We start from the raw sequence: 21400 nt of genomic DNA on the forward strand, positions 1-21400 counted from the left end.
GTCAAAGTGAAGACTACAAGCCTAGCGTGTAAATATTGGGGAAATGGAGGTTGGGTCTGTCCCATATTGCCGATAATGTCAGACTATGTCTTAATTGAATCCCCTAATTAAATTCCCCAATTCTTTGCATTTCCTTGTTGCAAAAAGCTTTCGTCAAAAGTGAAAAGACCCTGGACTTAATTTATGTTTGTATTTATTCCACACCTTAATCCATTTTTGGTACATGAATTAACTTTAGTAATATTTTTAGCAGGTCCTGAACAAATACCATAAAACAGGGGTTGTCACTGTGGTGCCCTAGACCCTGAGCTTTCATTTAATAATAATAATAATAATAATAATAATAATAATAATAATAATACCCCGCCTAGCTCAGTAGCACACCATCTGCTTTGTCCCAGGTTTAATCCTCAGCATCTCGAGGTAGGGCTGGAAATGTCCCCCAACTCCATCCCTGGAGAGCAGCTGCCAGTCATTGCAGTTAACACTGAGCTATTTGGACCAGTGCCCTGACTCAGTTTCTGTGCCCTGTAGCCCCCTTTTTCTCCCCGGAGCAGGAGAGTGCTCACCTTTGGGGTTTATTTTTGTCCAAGCAGGTGGCAAGAGGCGCTGGGAGGAAGAGACTGACCACCCAGAAATGGCCGGGGATCTCCATCCGTACTGGGTCCTGCCGGGGAACGTTGAGCCAAACGTTCCCCAGCGTCCGGATCAGGGCAAAGTTTTGGTGAGCCGGCAAGGGGGCCACTCGAATACGGAAAGAGAGGCAGCACCCATTGTTTGTTACCAGCACTTCTATGAGCCGTGCGGCAACACACAGGTACAAGAGAAGCTCACCAAAGGCGGGAGAGAAAAGACATGCCCAGAGTGCGGGAAGGCCTTTCGGTGGAGGGCTGAATTGCTCGCCCACAAGAGGATTCACACCGGAGAGAAGCCGTACGAGTGCCTGGACTGCGGGCGAAGCTTTAGCTACCAATCCCGCCTCATCACCCACAAAAAGATGCACACGGGGGAGAAGCCGTACAAGTGCCCCGACTGCGGGAAGAGCTTCAGCCGGCAGCCGCACCTCATGTCGCACGAGAGAGTCCACACGGGGGAGAAGCCCTACATGTGTGCCGAGTGCGGGAGGAGCTTCAGCGACAGGTCTAACCTGAACACGCACAAGAGGACCCACACCGGGGAAAAGCCGTACCGGTGCTCGCACTGTGGGAAGAGCTTCAGCCAGAGCTCCACGTGCATGAAGCACGAGAGGATCCACACGGGGGAGAAGCCCTACAAGTGTGGGGAGTGTGGGAAGAGCTTCTGCCAGCGATCGCAGCTCACCAACCACGAGAGGACCCACATGGGAGTGAAGCCCTACAGATGCTCCGTCTGCGGGAAGGAGTTCAGCAGGAGGACGGACCTCGTCACTCATCAGAGGAGGCACACGGGGGAGAAGCCCTACATGTGCCTGGAGTGCGGGAAGAGCTTCGGCGCCGGGTCAAGTCTCAGCGAGCATAAGAAGACCCACACGCGGCAGAAAGCGCATCGGTGCTCGCACTGCGAGAAAAGCTTTGCTCATGCTGCCGACTGTACGAGGCACGAAAGAAGCCACGCGACACAGGAGTCGCAAACCGTTGGGTTGGTCCCAGGACTGTCTGTGGGCACTCCGTGTTTAAATAAATAAACAACACTGCTTTTTTCACCTTAAGCTGAGTTCTGCAACATGTGTGTTATGCAAATTTTGCAAAATCTGCATGCCATTGCTCTTATTTTGCATATTCCATTTTTTCCACTTAAGCATGCACACACACACACACAAATGTGTGCTGACCTGAAGCAATCCTGTTCGGCATCTCCTTTGCCTTTTGATGCTTCAACATGCATTGCCCCAACTTTTCATGCACATACTTGCACTCATAAGGACTAGAAACCTGAATTATTATTTTAAAAGAAAGCAAGTGGAGAGTTGCAGGAAGCAGAATTCTGCAGCCAGTGCTGATCCAGTTTGTGCTGTGGCAGCACTCTGCCCCGGTTGTCCCTTATTACAATAACTATCCCTTCATTTGGGATACATTTTCTGTCCATTTTAAAGAATACTTGTTTAACCCCAGTGCCCCTTATGTCAGTGAGAAATTGCAAGAGGAGGATGAAAATCAGCCAGAAAATTCCAGAGGGCTGGAACTTTGTGGGATGTTCCTCAGAGGGCTACAGGTTCAATCCCTGGAATCTCCAGGCATATCCCTTGCAGACTGGGTCAGAATCATGCTGGCTTGCCTTACAGGGTTGTTGTGAAGGATTACAACTAGACGGGTGTAAAGCACTTTTGAGCACTTGAAAGCACTATACAAATGTTAAGTAGTATTTATTAAAAGAATGGATTGGTATTATTACAACGATAAGCCTCCGAGGAATTCAAGGTGGCACACTGGTTCTCTCTCCTTGTTTTATCCTCAAAATAATCCTGTAAGGAAAGTTAGGCTGATTGCCCCAAGTTCACTCACTACCTGGCCGAGTTAGGGTTTGAATGCTACACCACACAACCTTGTACTGAATGGGCGCTTTTATTACCCAAAGGGCAGGCTGGGAGGGCAAAAAATAGACTCATTTTTTTAAGGGGGACTTTGCTTCCTGTAGTAATATTTATCTCAGATCTGCTTGGAAGCAAGTCTCACTCATTTCTGCGGGGCTTACTCTCCCACTGGCTGCAATCCTACACTTACTTACCTGGGAGCAAGCCCCACTGAATTTAATGAACTTGCTTCTGAGTAGACAAGTATGATAGGATTGAACTGCAAGCCCCACCCCATACATCTGCCTAGAAAGTAGGATGCATTGTAGACAGTGAGACCTACTTCCGAGTAAACTTGCACCTGAAATCATCAGAGAATGCATCAAAATAAGAGACCAGACATTAAATTGCAGGAAAAAAATTGTGCACCACTCAACCAATAGCAAGCACTTTCTGGGGTGGGGGGGGGCGGCAGATCATAGCTAAGGGGCGGAGTATCTGCCTGCGTCCCAGATTCAATCCCTGGCTGATAGAGATCCTCCAGTCTGAGAGAGCTGCTGGAGAGCTGCTGGAGAGCTGCTGCAGTACTGAGCCATTTGGACTCTTGTAGAAGGAAGCTTCCTATGCCCCTACATTATATTTTCTTTCAGAAGGCGCTCGGGGCTTTGATCACTTTAAACAGTGATCAAATGAATGGAGCTCCCAAACCGGAAGCCGATGGGACAGTTTGTGACTCAACCCTTTTCTATCTCTATGAGCCAATAGCGGCTTTCTATGTAATGTCTGGCCACCAATGATTTGTGGGAGAGCCTGTACCGTAGATATTTTCTTTCAAAAAAGTAAAGAGTGACACAGCCTGCGTTTCTGGTTTCGAAGATGGAGGGGAAACCTATAACCTTACAGCTTTTGCTGGACTGCAACTTCCATCACCCCCGCCCATTGGTCATGCTGAGTGATGTGAGATTGGAGTCCCAACAACTTCTAGGTGGGCCACACTCCCCCCCAAAAAAACACTGCCCAGCCCAGCCAATATTTTATTGGTTAAAGCCCCCCCCTTCCTCAAGACAACCCACAGCAGCATAGATGGGCCTCGTTTGCATGTAATAATAAGAGCATTGCTGGATGAGAATAAAGGCCTCCTTAGTACATACCCAGTTTCCAACAGTGGTCAGCCTTTGGGAAGCTCGAAGGCAGCACGTGACCCTAAGAGTGCTCCACCACTTCTGATCCTCAGCCACTGGTACCATTTCTGATCCTGAAGAAGTAGCATACAGTATATAATTATCATTAACAGTGGCCGTTGAAAGCCTTCTCCTCCGTCAATTGGTCTAATCCCCTTTTCAGCGCATCTAAGACAGTGGCAGTGAGTTCCACTGGTTAACCCGGCGGTGCCGCTTAATATTTCACGCGACTCGCATTCTTTAGGGTTTCAACGACAGCGGAGCAAACTCTGCATTGAGAAGAAGCACAAAGCTTCTGTGTGCAGCCGAGAGCTGGATTTGGACTGGGTAGGGGGAAGGAGGGAGGGCAGTTTAAATGGCCTTTGCCGCAGCTCGAAGGGGAGATGGTTTTTGGCTCCAGATCCAAACCAGCCCCAGCCTGAGCTCCCTCCCGACCTGAAACCAAACTACATTGCAGGGTTGTTGCGTGCGGAAATCTTGGGTCTCTCGTGGCTGAGAATGAGATGCGGGGGTCATTGCAGCACTGGACTACACTGCAAGGCTTTTGCGTAGTAGCAACTCAGCTCCAGCCCCACCTCCAGCCTGGAAAAGGGATATGCTAACGATGCTCCTATATTGCAGGGTTGCTGTTGCAATTAACCGCCCATTGCAGGGGGTTGGACTAGATGACCGATTGGGTCCCAACCAAGTCTACAGTTTTATAATTCTGCGAGTCTGTCTCAGCCTGGACCCCAACCTGCAACGTTAACATCGGACTACACTGCAGGGTTGCTGTAAGCTAGAGCACCCCGCCCAACAACCCATAGCTGTCAAGTTCTCCCTTTTTTTAAAGGGAAATTCCCTTATGCTGAATAGGCTTCCTCACGAGAAAAGGGAAAACATGACAGCTATGCAACAACCTGTAATAGTATAATAATAATTATTTATTTCTTATACCCCGCCCATCTGAGGGATAATAGGCTAAATTTGCATTGGGATCATTTGCAAAGTCAGGCTTATGCTTTTTAAAAAAACCTCACGACCTTGAATTTTATGCACCAAAAAAGAGTGGAGTTATCGATCCTTTTTCCATTGTTACTTTTCTGTTACCTGCTGGGAAACCGCGGTAAAATCCTGCATCTCTCCATAGATATCTATAAACAGATCGTTGGCACTGTTTTTTTTTTTTAATGGTTTCTCCAATGTGAACCCGGGAATTTGCCATTCGCACCATGAGATGTGTCACTCTTCCCTTTTCTCTCTGTACTCTGTGAATTTTTGGCGAGGGCACCTCTGTGATCATTTCCTCCTTATTCCGCTGTGGGAAACCCAAGCGGAGTTTGAATTTCCCAGGCGCGGCCAAGGCGAAATCGAAGGAGGAGAAGGGGCGGAAGAAAGCCTTGCAAAAGGGATCAGGTGAGTGCATGCAAATGCACGGGAGCTTCTCTTTCCAAGCCTGTTCTCTCCCCCCCCCCCACCGCAGTTCCTTGAGGACTAGTGCATTGTTCAGTGTAGCTTCCCATCTAAACACAAGGTTCCTAATCTTAGTACAGTATACCTAATAGGAAGGGATGATCTTGTCAGTGGGCCTCGCCTTTTAAGTTTTCTTCCTTCCCAGCTTTTGCTGGTTCTGAATATATCAGGGTGACCTGCTGCAAAGACTGCAGAGCTTTTTGCACCTTTAATAATAATTCTGTGTGCAAAAGAGGGCATGTCCTGCTAAGCTGCACCCGGTGAAAGAACCTCTTTTGCACAATTAATTAAAGGTACAAGAGCCTGGTCCCCATTTGCAGCCAGCCCCCAACAACCCCCCCAATGAAATATACATAAATGGAACACTGTGACTTACATAGTATACGATGATGATAAGTGATTAAAAATATTGTGTTTTGTTCTAAGTTGGCTTGCATTGTTAGGTGTATTTTCTTTGCATATTTTTGTGTGCTAATATTAAACGAAAAGGCGAGGTTTAAGGTAAGGCACCTGCCACCTTCGTTGCATAGCTTTCAATGCACCTCTTTTCCCTTGCACTTTCGCACCTGAGAGGTGTGTTTCTGGGATTCACCCTGTTCTTGTAATTGTACATTGTTTTAACAGAATTTTAATCCTGCACTTTTCTATTTTTGTAACCCACACCGGGAGCGTGCTGTGAAGGATAGCTGAGAAATTCTATAAATGATTAAGATAGTTCCAATACATCATCATCATCATCATCATCATCATCATTTATTTCAATAAATAATGATGATAATAAATTATAGCTATAATAAGCCCAAAAAAATGACAAGCAAGATTTTGATCATAAATAAAATGAGGGAGATTTTGATAATAACTAAAAATAATAAAAGTACAAATAAACAATGATGATATTAAATTATAACAATAATTCCAGTATAGGATAATGAATAATAATAATAATAATAATACAATAAATAATGATAATAATAAATTATAGCTATAATAAGCCAAATAAATGATTAGAATTTTGATAATAAATAAAAATAATTAAAGTACAAATAATAAAAAAATTATTGTTGTTGTTGTTGTTGTTTAGTCGTTTTATCGTGTCCGACTCTTCGTGACCCCATGGACCAGAGCACGCCAGGCACTCCTGTCTTCCACTGCCTCCCACAGTTTGGTCAAACTCATGTTCGTAGCTTCGAGAACACTGTCCAACCATCTCGTCCTCTGCCGCCCCCTTCTCCTAGTGCCCTCCATCTTTCCCAACATCAAGGTCTTTTCCAGGGAGTCTTCTCTTCTCATGAGGTGGCCAAAGTACTGGAGCCTCAGCTTCAGGATCTGTCCTTCCAGTGAGCACTCGAGGCTGATTTCCTTCAGAATGGATAGGTTTGATCTTCTTGCAGTCCATGGGACTCTCAAGAGTCTCCTCCAGCACCATAATTCAAAATCTAGAAATCTATCTGTGCTACTACTAGCCGTAAAGGCTGTGCTCTGCCTCCACGGCTGGAGGCAGAAATGCTTCTGAATACCAGTTACTTCTGAAACCACAGGAGGTGAGAGTGCTTTGGTGCTCTGGTCCTGCGGCAGTTTTCCATTGGGGCCTCTGGTCAGTCACAGGATGCTGGACTAGATAGGCCCTTGACCTGATCCAGCAGGCAGAATCTTATTATGAGGAGCTATGAAGCAGAAGTGCACAGGCAGATCTAATTTATTAGGCTTCCGATTCCACCCTCCACATGCCTTTGTGCACGACAGGAGAAGGAACTTCGTCTCTCCAGATGTTGCTGCACCACAACTCCCATCAACCCCAGAAAACGTTGATGGGGGGGAGTTGTAGTTCAGGAGCATCTGGAGAACCAAAGTTCCCTCACATCTGATTCTTTGTGGCTTAAGAGGATGAAAAATCTTTCTTTCCTGTGAAGCACCTGGATTCTTTTTCTCCCCGCCTTTTGCAGCAAAACCTTCTTGTGGGACTGGCTAGCCGCAGCTTGAGCTTCGCCCGCCATTGGCTTGAAAAAGGAAAATGGCCACCGAGCCAGGAGATACACTGGCCTTGAGCCTACCGCCCGGTGCTGTGCTAAAGCAGAGGATGAAAGTGGAGGAGCCGGACCCAGCCGAAGTGGGAAAAGGCCTCGGGAAAGACTCTCGTGCCGTGCAGGATGGGAGTATGGGGGAATTCTGGGAGAGAAACGTGTCGGGCCACGTTAAGCAGGAGCCACAGAAGGGGCTGCAGCAGCCATGGGAGACCCAGCTGCAGGAGTTCCTCAGAACGATGGAGTCTTCCCACTCCGACGGGAGAAACCCGCGCCAGAGGACATTGGCGTTGCGGGATGAGGCCCAAGTTGGCCTGTCTCCAGGTGACGCCAGGCCACGCCAGGTCCCTTTCCTGCCACATCCCGGAAGAGAAGCCAAAGAGGAGAGAGAGATTGGGAAAGTGAAGGAGGAAGAAGCTGCTTCTGATGCACCGCGGCAAAACTTCCGGCAGTTCAGCTACCAGGAGGGGCCTCGAGAGACTTGCACCCGGCTCCGGGTGCTTTGCCACCGGTGGCTGAAGCCAGAGAGACACACCAAGGAGCAGATCTTGGAGCTGGTGATCCTGGAGCAGTTCCTGGCCGTCCTGCCCTCGGAGATGCAGAGCTGGGTCAAGGAATGTCGCCCGGAGACCTGCTCCCAAGTCGTTGCCCTGGCAGAGGAGTTCCTATTGAGGCAGCAGGAGGACGAGAGACTCGGAGGGAAGGTGAGAGGATTTAACGTAATAAATGGCCCATACCGAGTCAGACCCAGGTCAGTATTGTCTACACGGATGGGCAAGGGCTCTGCAGGGTTTCAAGCAGAGGACATTCCCATCTCCTGCATGCAACACAGATGCTCTGAGCTAGAGCCCTAATATGGTTAGTTCCAGTGGCTTTGTAAGGCCGCTCTATACATTTAAAGCCCTGTTGTGCTGCTTTAAACAGTCACGGCTTTCCCCCCACATTCCTGAGAACTGTAGTTTATTTAGAGTGCTGAGTGTTGTTAGGAGACTGTCTGCATAGAGCTGCAATACCCAGAGTGGTGTAGCAGTCGGTCCCAGGAAAGTTTGCATTGATTAAGAGAGTGAACTCAACTGCAAAAAGGGTTAATTGTGGGTAACCTTTAGGGGGAACTAGCCAGGATTTCATTTCATTTTCACTTTTAGTTTGTATACCACCTTTCTTTATTGCTATACACAAGGCAGCTTACAAGCTGAAGAAACAACAAAATAGACAGAAAAGATCACACACATATTATATTATTAATACCCCACCCATCTGTCTGGGTTTCCCCCGCCACTCTGGGCGGCTCCCAACAAATACCAAAATACATTAAAATATCACAGAGTAAAAACTTCCCTAAACAGGGCTGCCTTTAAGTGTTTTCTAAATGTCAGGTACTGTAGTTGTTTATCTCCTTGACCTCCGATGGAAGGGCGTTCCACAGGGCGGGTGCCACTACCAAGAAGGCCCTCTGCTTGGTTCCCTGTAGCTTTGCTTCTTGCAGTGAGGGAACCGCCAGAAGGCCCTTGGCGCTGGATCTCAGTGTCCTCAGCATAACGAGCTGATCCAACACAAAAAGTCACAGTTACTTTAAAATAAACAACTCATATTCAGAATATAATAGTAAAATTAAATACCAGCAAATAATAATTAAACAGTTTACGCTTATCAATTGCAGTAAAGAATTACTAAACTATAATCAATAAAAACAACAGCAAGTCACAATGCATAAAATTCCACAAAAACATACAAAACTATCTAAAAGAATCAAATTGAGAAACAAGGATTCTTGTTGGGCAGAGGGCAGGGCTGATTGTCAACAGAAACATGGCATCCGCTTTTCGTTTGGAGGAAAAGCGAGCTGCGGGTCCTCCAATCTGGAACGCAGATGTGATCGGAGGGCCTGCAGCCACTTTTTATCCGAAATAAAAGTAGGCCGGTTAAGCAGGCTAGTTTTCAACACAATGGTCCTGAAATAAGAGGATAGGTAGGCAACACAACAATCTGAGTGCTGGTATATATTTTTTTTAAAAGTGAGACCCTCACTGTTTCTGTCTTATGTGCTGTTCAAGGAGGCGGTACGGGCCTTCCCTGAGATGGAACGGGCTCCACCAGATACCTGGCCGACGCCTCACTTCAGGGAGATCAAGCAAGAGACTGACAGAGATGCCACCTTGCTTGGTAAGGCTTTTGTTTTTTATTTCCTTTACTTCTTTTTTATTTTTTTTAATGTGGGGCTCTGAAATCGCAAAAGGGAATGTTGAAGCTGCAGCGGCTCGCTGGGAGAAAGGGATACAACCATACCCTGGTTCTCGAATTTAATCCATTCCGGAAGTCCGTTTGACTCCAGAAACGGTTCGAAAACCAAGGTGCGGCTTCCGATTGGCTGCACCATACACTTCCTTCCTGTCTTGAGCCTGATTTTCGCCCACTTTCTCTGTTAGCAGAGGATAATAATGCCTGGATTATTTCCCCCCCACTCTAGCATGTTCTGCGGGGACACGTCGGAAGGAGAGGAATCGGTCGGGCAATCCTGAGGAACTGGAGCCGTTCGTAGCGTTGTCAAGGGAAGAAGAGCAGAACATCGCTGGTCAAGCGGAGGACTCTGAGAGCCTGCAAGGAAACAAACCAGAAGCACAAGGCGGGAAATTCATTAATTCTGAGGGTGGGTACGAGGACCTTGATGACAGCATCATGCCACAGGCAGCCGCCCTGAAAGGTGGGCGGGAAAACACAGGGGTTCACTTGGGGCAAGTCCTCAGGCTGGGGTCCGATCTCATAGTGCACGAGAGGACACTGACAGGAGAGTCCCAGTACAAATGTTCGGTTTGTTGGAAAACCTTTTGCCGCAGGAACGTCCTCATCACTCATCAGAGAATCCACACCGGGGAGAAGCCGTACAAGTGCTCGGACTGCGGGAAAAGCTTCAGCCAGCGGTCGCACTTGATCTTGCACGAGAGGACTCACACCGGGGAGAAGCCCTACAAGTGCTCGGACTGCGGGAAAAGCTTCAGCCAGAGGCCCCACCTGGTCAAGCACGAGAGGATCCACACCGGGGAGAAGCCCTACAAGTGCCCCTACTGTGGGAAGAGCTTCAGCGACCGCTCCACCCTGACGACCCACAAGAGGACCCACACGGGGGAGAAGCCATACTCCTGCGCCGACTGCGGGAAGAGCTTCAGCGACCGGTCATCTCTGATCGCGCACAACCGGACTCACACGGGCGAAAAGCCCTACAAATGCTCAGAGTGTGGGAAGAGCTTCAGTCACCAGTCGACCCTCATTCGACACGAGAGGATCCATAACGGGGACAAGACCCTGAAGTGTTTGGAAGCTGGGGGAAACACCGTCTCCGTCTTGGGGGCAGATAAGAGACCCCGCTTGGGGGACAAGCCCCCACTGCCATGGACCAATTCTGTGAGCTGGGGAGAGCCTCTGTCTCTGAGCCTCAGCAATGCCCCTTCTGAAAAATGAAAATAATATCATAATCTGCATCAGAGGGTTGTTTGGAAAGTGACAAATAAAAAAGGTAAATAAAATAAAGATGATGAAGCATTTTGGAAAACGAAAAGGGTGCTCATAGTCTTTTTTTGCAGATTCTGATTTCACCCTGCTAGTTTTGCTAACAGTTATTTGGACACTTACTTTATGGTAAACCATACTTTATGGGGACAGAAACGAGCCACAGCAAACCTTGGTCTTACATGCTCCCCCCCCCCCTTTGGCTTTTTACTTGTGAAACTCCTTGACTTTAATTTTATCATGACCTAGTGAGGTACAAAAAAATTATAAATTGCAATATAAATTATATAAGCTAGTCCCTCCAGTATTATTTACTGCCTTGTAAGGGTGGCAGCCTTAACTTCATCCAAGCAACAGCTATTAGTACAATACTACAAAGAGGCCTCTCTCCTCCAAAGCTGCAACAAGACTCAATGCAACTTAGAATCATAGAATCATAGAGTTGGAAGAGACCACAAGGGCCATCCAGTCCAACCCCCTGCCAAGCAGGAAACACCATCAAAGCATTCCTGACAGATGGCTGTCAAGCCTCCGCTTAAAGACCTTCAAAGAAGGAGACTCCACCACACTCCTTGGCAGCAAATTCTACTGTTGAACAGCTCTTACTGTCAGGAAGTTCTTCCTAATGTTTAGGTGGAATCTTTCTCGTAGCTTGAATCCATTGCTCCGTGTCCGCTTCTCTAGAGCAGCAGAAAACAACTTTTCACCCTCTTCTATATGACATCCTTTTATATATTTGAACATAGCTATCATATCACCCCTTAACCTTCTCTTCTCCAGGCTAAACATACCCAGCTCCCTAAGCCGTTCCTCATAAGGCATTGTTTCCAGGCCTTTGACCATTTTGGTTGCCCTCTTCTGGACACATTCCAGCTTGTCAGTATCCTCCTTGAACTGTGGTGCCCAGAACTGGACACAGGACTCCAGGTGAGGTCTGACCAGAGCGGAATACAGTGGTACTATTACTTCCCTTCTGTGGGTTTTCCTTCTCCTTCTCCTGCTGTGAGTTTAAGAGCAGTTTCATGTGGCAGAGGGAACAAGACTCAGATAAGGGAAATGATGTAACTGCCCGTACTGCCCCTGCAAAAAACCCAGAATTGCTCTGATAAAATCCAATGCCCCTAGGATTGCAAATGCTTTAAAGGAGAATATTGAAACTTCCACTCAGTCACTGACTTCCTTTGCCCTGCCTAGTTTGAAGCATGATTTGCTTCATTTATTTATTTGATTTATATACCACCCCTCATCCGAAGATCACAAGGTGGTTTACAACATAAAAATACAAAATGAAAAAAAAAACGGTGCAGAATTCACTCACAATGAGACTGGAGGCCCTCTTACAGAACTCAGTTTTCTGACATGTTTAGTGGAACTGAAGGTTCTTGGGGATGTCTTTTGAGGCAAACAGATTCCAGCTGTCATTCTGCACACTGCTCTCTGTTCAGTTAAGGTTTTGTGGCAGACTTAGCTTTTCCTGAAGACACTCTTTCCTCACAACACAAAGCAGGCCCTGCTGCTCGGGTGTCGATTGGCACCAAATCTTCATTTTGCATGGTCCTCCATTTTAAAAAAGAAAGGTGGTTTTCCTTTTTTTATATATTTTATTTTTGCATTTTCTATTTTATATATACAAGCAAAATATAATGATTTTATCATTCCATTGTTCAAATTTTTACTACAGGTTTTCTGTCAATCCTACCATTGTGTGCAATTGTTTACAGTAGTTTTTCCAAATAGGTTGTAAAAAATAAAGATGGTTTTCCTCAGGACTTTCGCAGCTGCCTTGTAATTTTTATAGCAGAGATGAGAAACCTCCTGTGGCCCCCCTCCAAACGTTTGGGCAGATTCACACCAAATGCACATTTAAAGCACACATGATTTCCTGCAGAGAATCCTGGTTTTCTGCCTTTTATTAAGGGGGCTGGGAATTGTAGCTCTGTGAAGGGAAAACTACGGTACAGTCCCCAGAATTTTTGGGGACTGGTGCTCATTGGGACTGGTAGGGCAGATGGCAGGAAGACCAACAGTAGGTGGAGCCAGAGAGCCAGTGACAGGCAGAGCCAACTACAGTTCTAGTTTTCATAGAATCATAGAGTTGGACGTGACCCCAAGGGTCAACTAAAGAGAGAGAGTTTGTCCCAATCCTCTTCCCTGCAGAGGTGCATACCGATGGCCTGTCTAGTCCAACATCCTGTGGACAACCAGATGCCTCAATGGGAAGCTGCCACCCCACCCCCACGAGCAGGACCTTGTATTCAAAGTCATGTACAGCCTCTGACAGTGGAAGAAGAATCTAGCTGTCCGGTTTTGTATCCGTTGATAGCCTTACCCTCCATGAATTTGTTTAACCTCCTTTCAAGAGGGCCTTCTCGGTAGTGGCGCCTGCCCTGTGGAACACCCTCCCATCAGATGTCAAGGAAATAAACAACTATCTGACTTTTAGAAGACATCTGAAGGCAGTCCTGTTTAGGGAAGTTTTTAATGTTTGATGTTTTATTGTGCTTTTAAGAGTCTGTTGGGAGCCACCCAAAGTGGCTGGGGAACCCAGTCAGACAAGCGGGATATAAATAAGAAATTATCATTGATATTATTATTATTATTATTATTATTATTATTATTATTATTATTATTATTATTATCTTGTGGCTGTGAGTTCCACAGTTTATGCCCTGCGTGAAGAAGTCCCTCCTTTTGTTAGTGGATCCATGCCGTACTGTTAAAGCACACCCAATGCACCTTTAAAGTACACAGCTCCCACTCCCCAACAATCCTGGGAACTGTAGCTTCGCCCTAGCAGAGCTACAATTTCCAGCACCCTTAGCAAACTCCAGTTCCCAGGGTCCTTTGAGGGCAGCAACATGCTTTCAAAGTGCATTGTTTAAATGTATGGGGTGGGTCTGCACCCCCTTTTTCCACCTGACAAGTCATTTTTTTACCACCTTTCTTGCCTTTTCTCTAATTAAAAAGTCCCAAATTAAATTAAAAATAAATTTAAATTTAAGAAATAAATTAAAAAGCCTCTAATAATTAAAAAGCACCTTTCCCCATAGGGGAGCTAGATATAATTCTATAAAGCAAGGATTTCCCAGACTGGTCCTTGGAGGTTTACGCCCTCATATTGAAGCTACCGTAAGGTGATCAGATGCACGAAGGAGTTAAAGCTAACGAATCGATGCCCAGAGGGGCTAGATTTTTTTTAGGCGAGGAGGGGAGGCTGGCTGCGAGCAACCCGTGAGGTCATTTCCTGTTCCGCCCACCGTGGGAAAGTAGCGTTTGAACTTAGCCAGGATGCTGTAGCTGTGGCTTGCCCCTGAGGCATGGTGAACCTGTGGTCCTCCAGATGTTGGAGAACTCAGGGATGATGGGAAAGGGGAGTCCAATAATATCTTGAGGACCACAGGTCCTTTGCCCTTTATATAAATGACAGTGATCGCAGCCAACAGGAGACAGATGAATGGGAAGGAGGTTGCTACACCAGAGACCTCCAGCCATTTCGGACTCACAGTGCAATTGTTTAAGAAGGGCATCATTTTTATATTTTTATGCTGTGAACCGCCCTGAGATCTTCGGATGAAGGGCAGTGTATGAATTCAATCAATCAATCAAATTGAAATATCAGAAGGGGGAGCATGGAAAAGGCTTACGAAGAGCCCCGTTAACAGCCCCTTGGATCAGGCCAAAGGCAACCCAGCCGGTCCAGCATCTGATTCTCACAGGGACCGACCAAATGCCCGGGGGAAGCCCCAGAAGCAAGGCTTTTCTCCCGCCCTATGGCCATAGCTGCCAAGTTTTCCCTTTTCTCGCGAGGAAGCCTATTCAGCATAAGGGAAAATCCCTGTAAAAAAGGGATAACTTGGCAGCTATGCCTATGGCCCCCAGCCCTTCTGTTATGTACTGAGCTGAATCCTAGAACAATAGGATTCAGAATCAGCGGGAGCTACCCAATCCAACTCCAGGTGGAAGTGAATCCGCAACCTGATTGGCCTGCTGGAGCAGCCAATCAGGCGGCTGGCAGAAGTGAATCTGCTACCTGATTGGCCTGTAGGAGCAGCCAATCAGGCTGCAGGCAGAAGTCAATCCACAATATAATTGGCCCACAGGTGTAGCCCTGAAGTAGCCAATCACGCAAGGCCCATTGTGTAAATAATGTATATAAGCAGATGGTTTTGGGAAAAGAGCCATTCGTCTTCTCTTCTTCTCCTTGATGAATATGAGCTGAATAAAGAGCATGAAATTCACTCTCGACTCCGAGTATATTTCACCTTCCCTTCTCCGCCTGACACCCTGGAGGGTTGCTGCCAGCCAGAGCAGGCAGCACTGGGTTAGGCGGACAAGGATTCTCACCGGCACAAGCAGGCTTCCTATACACCCCAAAAAGAGGCCCTGCGTGGTTCTCTCTCGCAGCTCACAATTCCAGGAAGAATGTATTTCAGCCATGGGTAGCAAACCCCGCTTTGTATTTCATTTAATTGAATTATTCGCTTTCTAAGGGGTTAAAACGAACAAGAGGCGCGCTTTGGTTTCCTAGAGCGGACCGGATGTTGTGGCCGGAGGGCGGGATGTAAACAGTGGCGGTCACTTCCTGCCCCGCCCACCGTGGCTAAGTGGCCTTTGAATTTCCCAGATCCTTCCGTGCTTGTTCCTGGGAGGGGGATATCAGGTGAGTTGGAGTGGGGTGGAGGGGGTAAGTGATCCTCTTGGGGGGGGCAATTGTGAGGGGAGGGATCCAGGGTGGGAGGTGGGAAATGGGCAGGAAGCCCAAGGGAGCAGAGGGAGGGGGCTACTTTCCAAGCTAAGAGGGTTGCCAACTTCTCCCTTTAGCTCCTGCTCCTCTGCCTTTTAACAACTGCCTGATTTGCAGAAGGTGGTGCACTTTTCTCCCTCTGTGCTGTTTGATCAAGGCAATAAGCAAATTAATTAATATAAAAGCCCTCAAACGTCCCACGTGCAGATGCTGCTGGTAAGTTCTGGGCGCTGCGCGTAAATGAGGATGTGGGCACATTTGCAGTGGGGTTGCAGGAGGGCTCGGAAGGACCCTGGCCAGGGGGTACAAGATGTGGACGCTGGCAGGTTCAGGGTATGGCTCTCGAACACACCAGGAGAAACAGTGGAGGTAACGTAGCGCAGGAACGTAAGATCAGGCCAAAGGGCCCATCCTGTGCTCGTGGGGGCTAACCAGAATCCCCATAGAGAAGCCCAGAAGCGGGACTCGAGTGCGACAGCACTGCTCTCCCCCACTTGTGATACCCAGCAACTGGCATTCAGAGGCACGCACTACCTCCGAACGTGGAGGTAAGAGGAGCTTGGCAGTGGGGCTGATTTCCTGGTTTGAAAATAGACCAGTTACAGCAGGGAAAGGCATCTGATTTGCATGGAGAAGGTTCCCAGCTTCAAACCCCGATTATCTTCGGGTAGGGTTGGGAATATCATAGAGAGCTGCTGCTGGCAAGTTTTGACAACACTGAGCTAGATGGACCAACGGTCTGACTCGGGATAAAGCAGGTTTGTACCGTGGGTCCTGTTTGCTTGGATCCTGCTGCTTGCAGGTTTCAAACAGGCATCTGGTTGGCCACTGTGGGAACAGGATGCTGGAATAGATGGGCCATCAGCCTGATCCAGACTCTTGTTGCAGTTGCGCTCTTAAATTCTCCAGAACAGTAGCTTTTTTCTGTTGAACTTTTTTTTAAAAAAGGCATTGATGTGCTTTTCTAAGATTCCCAGCACACCCAATCGGGCTTACTCCTGAGCAGACCTGTGAATTCTAATCTGAGCTGGCCATGGGAAGAATCGGAAGCTGGGCAGTTTTTATTCCAGATTAAATGATCTATAACATTATTTGCCTCTGGCTTGCCCAACATCAGTCCCAGCTCTGACCACTGACCACCTGCAACCCACAAAGGATGACCTCTGAGGGAACCTGGCTATTGGGTAGAAAAGGCTGCCCGTGCTTGTCTAACACCCTTTCTCTGATTCTGGCCTCTGGTTTTTCTGTTTCAGGGGCCAGGCCTGTTCGGCATTTGCTTCCCCCTGCACACAATTTCCTTGCTTTGAGAGTTCAGGACTTGGTGGTGCTTCCAGGGCTGACCGACAGAATCGACTGAGGGTGGGGTGGGGGTGGAAATGGCTGCGGAGTCCAGAGATACGTCGGCGCCAGGTCTTCAGCAGGCCGAGCGAGAGAAGAGGGTGGGGGAGCAGAACCCCGCGGGGCCCGAGGCGGGGAAAGGCGGAGGGAGGGGCCCTTGTGTCATCCGTGCGGAGAGCATCCGGGATTTCTGGGAAAGAACTGCCCCTGAGGAAGTGATCCGGGAGCCCCGCAAAGGCCTGCAGCAGCGGTGGGAATCTCAGCTGCAGGAGTTCCTGAAGGCCTTGGAGTCCCCCCAGGCGGACGGGGGCAGCCCACAACTCCCAAGAAACAGTGCGCAGACTTCCCTGCCCCCTTTTGATGGAATGGCTGCCACCAGCCGGCGGCCTAGGTGGGAGCCAGACCCCCAAACCCTGCCTCGTCGGAGCGGAGGAGCCTCCCAGGCCGAGAGGGGCCTCCTGGCCAAAGACAAGCCGGACTGCAGGAAGGCCCAGGAGGCTGCCAGCTCACGTGAAGAGTGCCGCCTCTTCCGGCAGTTCGGCTACCAGGAAGCGGAAGGGCCCCGCGAAGCTTGCCGGCACCTCCGGAGGCTTTGCCACCAGTGGCTGAAGCCGGAGAGGCACACCAAGGAGCAGATCCTGGAGCTGGTCATCCTGGAGCAGTTCCTGGCCATCCTGCCCACGAAGATGCAGAGCTGGGTCCGGGAGTGCAGCCCCCAGACCTGTACCCAGGCAGTGATCCTGGCGGAAGATTTCCTGCTGAGGCGGCGGGAGGACGAGGGGCGGGTGGGAGAGCAGCAGGTGAGTGTGGCTGGCCCTGGAGGTGGGGAGGGCACTGGGGACAGGAGGTTTCTGGGGAAGAGGGGATGGGCACGCTTTGGGTTTAAAGGAGACAAGGGAGATAAGGACTCAAAAGGAAAACAAAGGCAAGAGGAGGAGGAGGAAGACTTGCAATTCTGGATATTATAAAGTGCTGATTTAGATTCAAATGAAATATGCCTTGCACCAAGTGAGGCCTTAGTTTTTTTAGCTACGCATTGTCCACATTGATGGCAGAGCCTCCCCAGGAGTTCAGGCGGGGATGTCTCCCAGCCCTCCTGAGATTCCAGGGCTTAATACTGGGACTGTCTGCACAGAGAGCCTATGTTCTACCCCTTGAGCTGTAACCTCTTTTCCTAGGTTTCTCCTCCCCTAGCAATGTACTTGAATTATTGAAGGCTACCCAGAATAGCAGGCTAGATGCTGCTAGTTTTGCCACTACAGTGGTACTTCGACTTAGTACCACAAGACAATCCATTCCGCGGTCGACTTCATAAGCCGAGGTTTTTGGTTGCCGAAGCGCCACTACGGCGCATGCGCGAAGCACGATTTTGCACGTCTGCGCATGCGCCATGCACGGCGCTCTGTGCAGGTGCAGAACGTGCGCGCCGGGAGGACTTCCAGAGGCTTCGATTTCGGAAGTCGAAATCTTCGGAAGTCGAAGCCTTCAGATGTCGAGGCATGACTCTACTCCATCTAGGCATCTAGTGGGTTGCTGGCCTGACTTTTTTGCTTGAAAGCACTCCTTGGCTACACTGATCTGGAAAACGCTATTATTGGATTATTATTATGGAAAATTCTATTATTATAGTACTGGTATTATTACTATTATTATTTTAAACCCCCCTCTCTCTATATCCCAATGCAATTTCCCATTGGTGACAGATCACTGCTCTGGTGTCACATTTTTAGAACACATTCTAATGTTATAACTCACTGGTTGTCAAGTACGGGAGGTCCCTTCTTGGTAACTCACCGATAAGAATATGAGCATTGGTAGATTTATAGTCTTTTTATTACAGTATCATGCTGTGAGCACAGAGTGGCAACTCTTTGCAAGGATAGCAGTTGCCTACTCTGACTCCTCTCCACTTCCACAGCAAGAAGCGCACAAATGGGATGTCCCTCCTCCTTTGTTCTCTGACTCGCTCAGACTTCCGAGTTCAGGAGGAGGGAGCTCCCCCCACTCTCGATTGATGTATCACCCAGTTGCTCCCTCCCTTCTGGTTGCTTAGCTACTATCGCAAAGCTGGGTAGCTCCTCTCTCAACTGTGCAGCTTCTGTCTCTGCCTGTTTCTCTGCTTCTGGAAATGCTGAGAAGGGGGGGCAGGGATATTCCCCTTCCTTTTTTTGTTAGGAGCTCCTCTCCCTGCGATTGCATTCCCCAGTCCTCCGATCCAGATCAGCCCCTGGCACCAGTGTAGATTAATTCCTTGTTTGGATAAGTGTTTGCTCCAACACGAGGGCAGCCCCATAGGGAATGTGCTGCAGTAATCCAGCTTGAGAGTTCAGTAGCGCGTGAACCCCTGCAACCATGATTCCTCCTTTGTTGGTGCACTGCTGGCAAGGTAGGGGGGTAGAATCCATCCACTGTTCCTGCCCCCTTGACAACTGTGTCTCCCCTGAACGGGATCCTCTTCCCTGTTTTCAGACAATCCGCCCATTTGCGGAGGAAGACTCTGCGGAGAAGGCTCCTCCGAACACCTGGCAGAGGCCGCTGCTTGGCGGGATGAAGGAGGAAAGCGAAGGAGACGCCCCCTTGCTGCGTAAGGATCTCTGAGGGGTAGTGGTTGCTCGGTGGCGAGCTGAACATCGTCACGGCCTCCTTTGCACCCCAATGACTGGGCTGCTGTTGGGGACATGGGAGGCAGGAGTTGCCATCGGTCTACCTGGCTCAGAATTGTCAACATTGATGGCCAGTGGCTTGGTGGGCAGGGAAAACTCTTCCAGCCCTACCTGGAAATGCTGGGGATTGAACTTGGGACCTTTGGGTCTTCTTTGGGTACTATTGTGCCCTGTGCAAGGCCAAAAGCTGGGAAAGCGCTAACTGGGATTTGGAAAGGAGGCAGGAGGACCCTAGCACCCTGTCAGAGCCCTCACGCCTTCTTCCAAAACTCCCCTTGGCTCAGTGCCCAGTGTGTGCTCCTGCTCTGATTCTTCGCCCTTGTGGCCTTTGGGAGACGTCCTGCCAAGCCTGATAGCTCAATGCTGCCCTTGTTTTCTCTTGAGTAGGGCAGCCTAATGCTGGCATGTGCCACTTCTGGCTGTGTGCATGTATTTGTTTGTGTATGGAATGCGGCAGAGGGAAGCTTGGAATCATAAAGTTTATCCACCAAGGGTAATCCAGGCCAACCTTGGATTGCAGGAATCACAGCTGAAGAATCCCGGACGGAGGACCAGCCAACCTCTGTTTAAAAACCCAAGGGAGCCCATTTCATGGTCAAACATTCTTCCCCGCAAAATTGAATGCTCCTTGATACAATACTCTATGCCAGGCACCCCCAAACTGCGGCCCTCCAGGTGTTTTGGCCTACAACTCCCATGATCCCTAGCTAACAGGACCAGTGGTCGGGGAAGATGGGAACTGTAGTCCAAAACATCTGGAGGGCCGAAGTTTGGGGAGGCCTGCTCTATGCTATTGAGTCCATTTCCCTGTGTGCTACTCTTCTATGTGTGGGGATTTATTATTATTATTATCATCATCATCATTATTTACATATTGAAAGGACTTCATCCTAGAGCCACTGGCCACACTGGGGGCTGATGGGAGTTGGTGTTTGACAGATTCTTTATCTCAAGGTCATGGGTTCAAGCCCCACATTGGGCAAAAGACTATTGCATTGCAGGGGGTTGGACTAGATGGCCCCCATGGTCCCTTCCAACTCCTACGATTCTTTGTTTCTATGAAAATTTGGAGGGTTACAGGCAGTCCCCCACCCCTGTCCTTAATGAACGCCATTCCTTTGCCCTTTCTAGCAGGTGACGAGAAGTTGTGCAGCCCGGAGAAGAATGACCCGGAAGCTTCCGGAGAGCTGGAGCCACGTTGGATGTTGTCTGGAAGGGTCGAACAGACCGTTCCCCACTGCCCCGGTCCAGGGGAACCTTCCGAGATGCTGTACGGCGGGATCTGCCTGGAGCGAGAAGCAGGGAAGTTCATCAACTCCCAGGGGACGTACGAGGACTTGGACGAGAGCGCCATGCAGCCGGGGACTCTCCTCCTCCCCGGCGAGAGGGATAATGCCTGCCACGTGTGCGGGAAGGTCTTTCGGCGGCGCTCCAACCTGATCGCGCACGAGAGGATCCACTCGGGGGAGAGGTGGTACAACTGCTCTGAGTGCGGGAAGAGCTTCGTCAGCCGGGCCGCCTTCCTCATCCACCAGCGAGTGCACACCGGAGAGAAGCCCTACAAGTGCTCCTACTGTGGGAAGGGCTTCAACACGGGCTCCAGCCTCATCCGCCACAAGAGGATCCACACGGGGGAGAAGCCCTACAAGTGCCCCGATTGCGGGAAGCGCTTCAACGACTACTCCAACTTCATCGTCCACAAGAGGATCCACACGGGAGAGAAGCCCTACGAGTGCTCTGTCTGTGGCAAGCGCTTCAGCGACAACTCCAACTTCATCAAGCACCACCACTGAGAGGTTGGCGGGCTGTGGGTGGGGCGGGTTTTTTTGGGGGGGACTGGGGAGTTGTTTTGTCTGTACTAAACAAAAACTGATTACAGACTACATAACAAGACAACAAAGGAGCATCTCTGTGAGTGAGGGCCGTGGCAAAAAAGAGGTCCCCCATAGCCTCTGTTGCCTTCTAAAGCAATCGATCGGGTAGAGGGGGGGATGTCTGGGAGTCGACAA

General features: G+C 49.0%; 1 protein-coding gene across 1 annotated transcript; it reads left to right on the forward strand.

The window, feature by feature from the left end:
• Positions 1-622: 622 nt before the first annotated feature.
• On the forward strand, positions 623-21196 carry LOC118081359 (uncharacterized). The gene is made up of 8 exons (XM_060270924.1): positions 623-1657; positions 4935-5064; positions 7125-7846; positions 9197-9305; positions 9610-10593; positions 16738-17528; positions 19198-19312; positions 20523-21196. The coding sequence occupies exons 1-8, from the start codon at positions 638-640 to the stop codon at positions 21182-21184; spliced, it is 4533 nt and encodes a 1510-aa protein (XP_060126907.1). The 5' UTR covers positions 623-637; the 3' UTR covers positions 21185-21196.
• Positions 21197-21400: the final 204 nt, after the last annotated feature.

This window comes from Zootoca vivipara, chromosome 2 (assembly GCF_963506605.1).
Source record: "Zootoca vivipara chromosome 2, rZooViv1.1, whole genome shotgun sequence".
Lineage (NCBI taxonomy): Eukaryota > Metazoa > Chordata > Lepidosauria > Squamata > Lacertidae > Zootoca > Zootoca vivipara.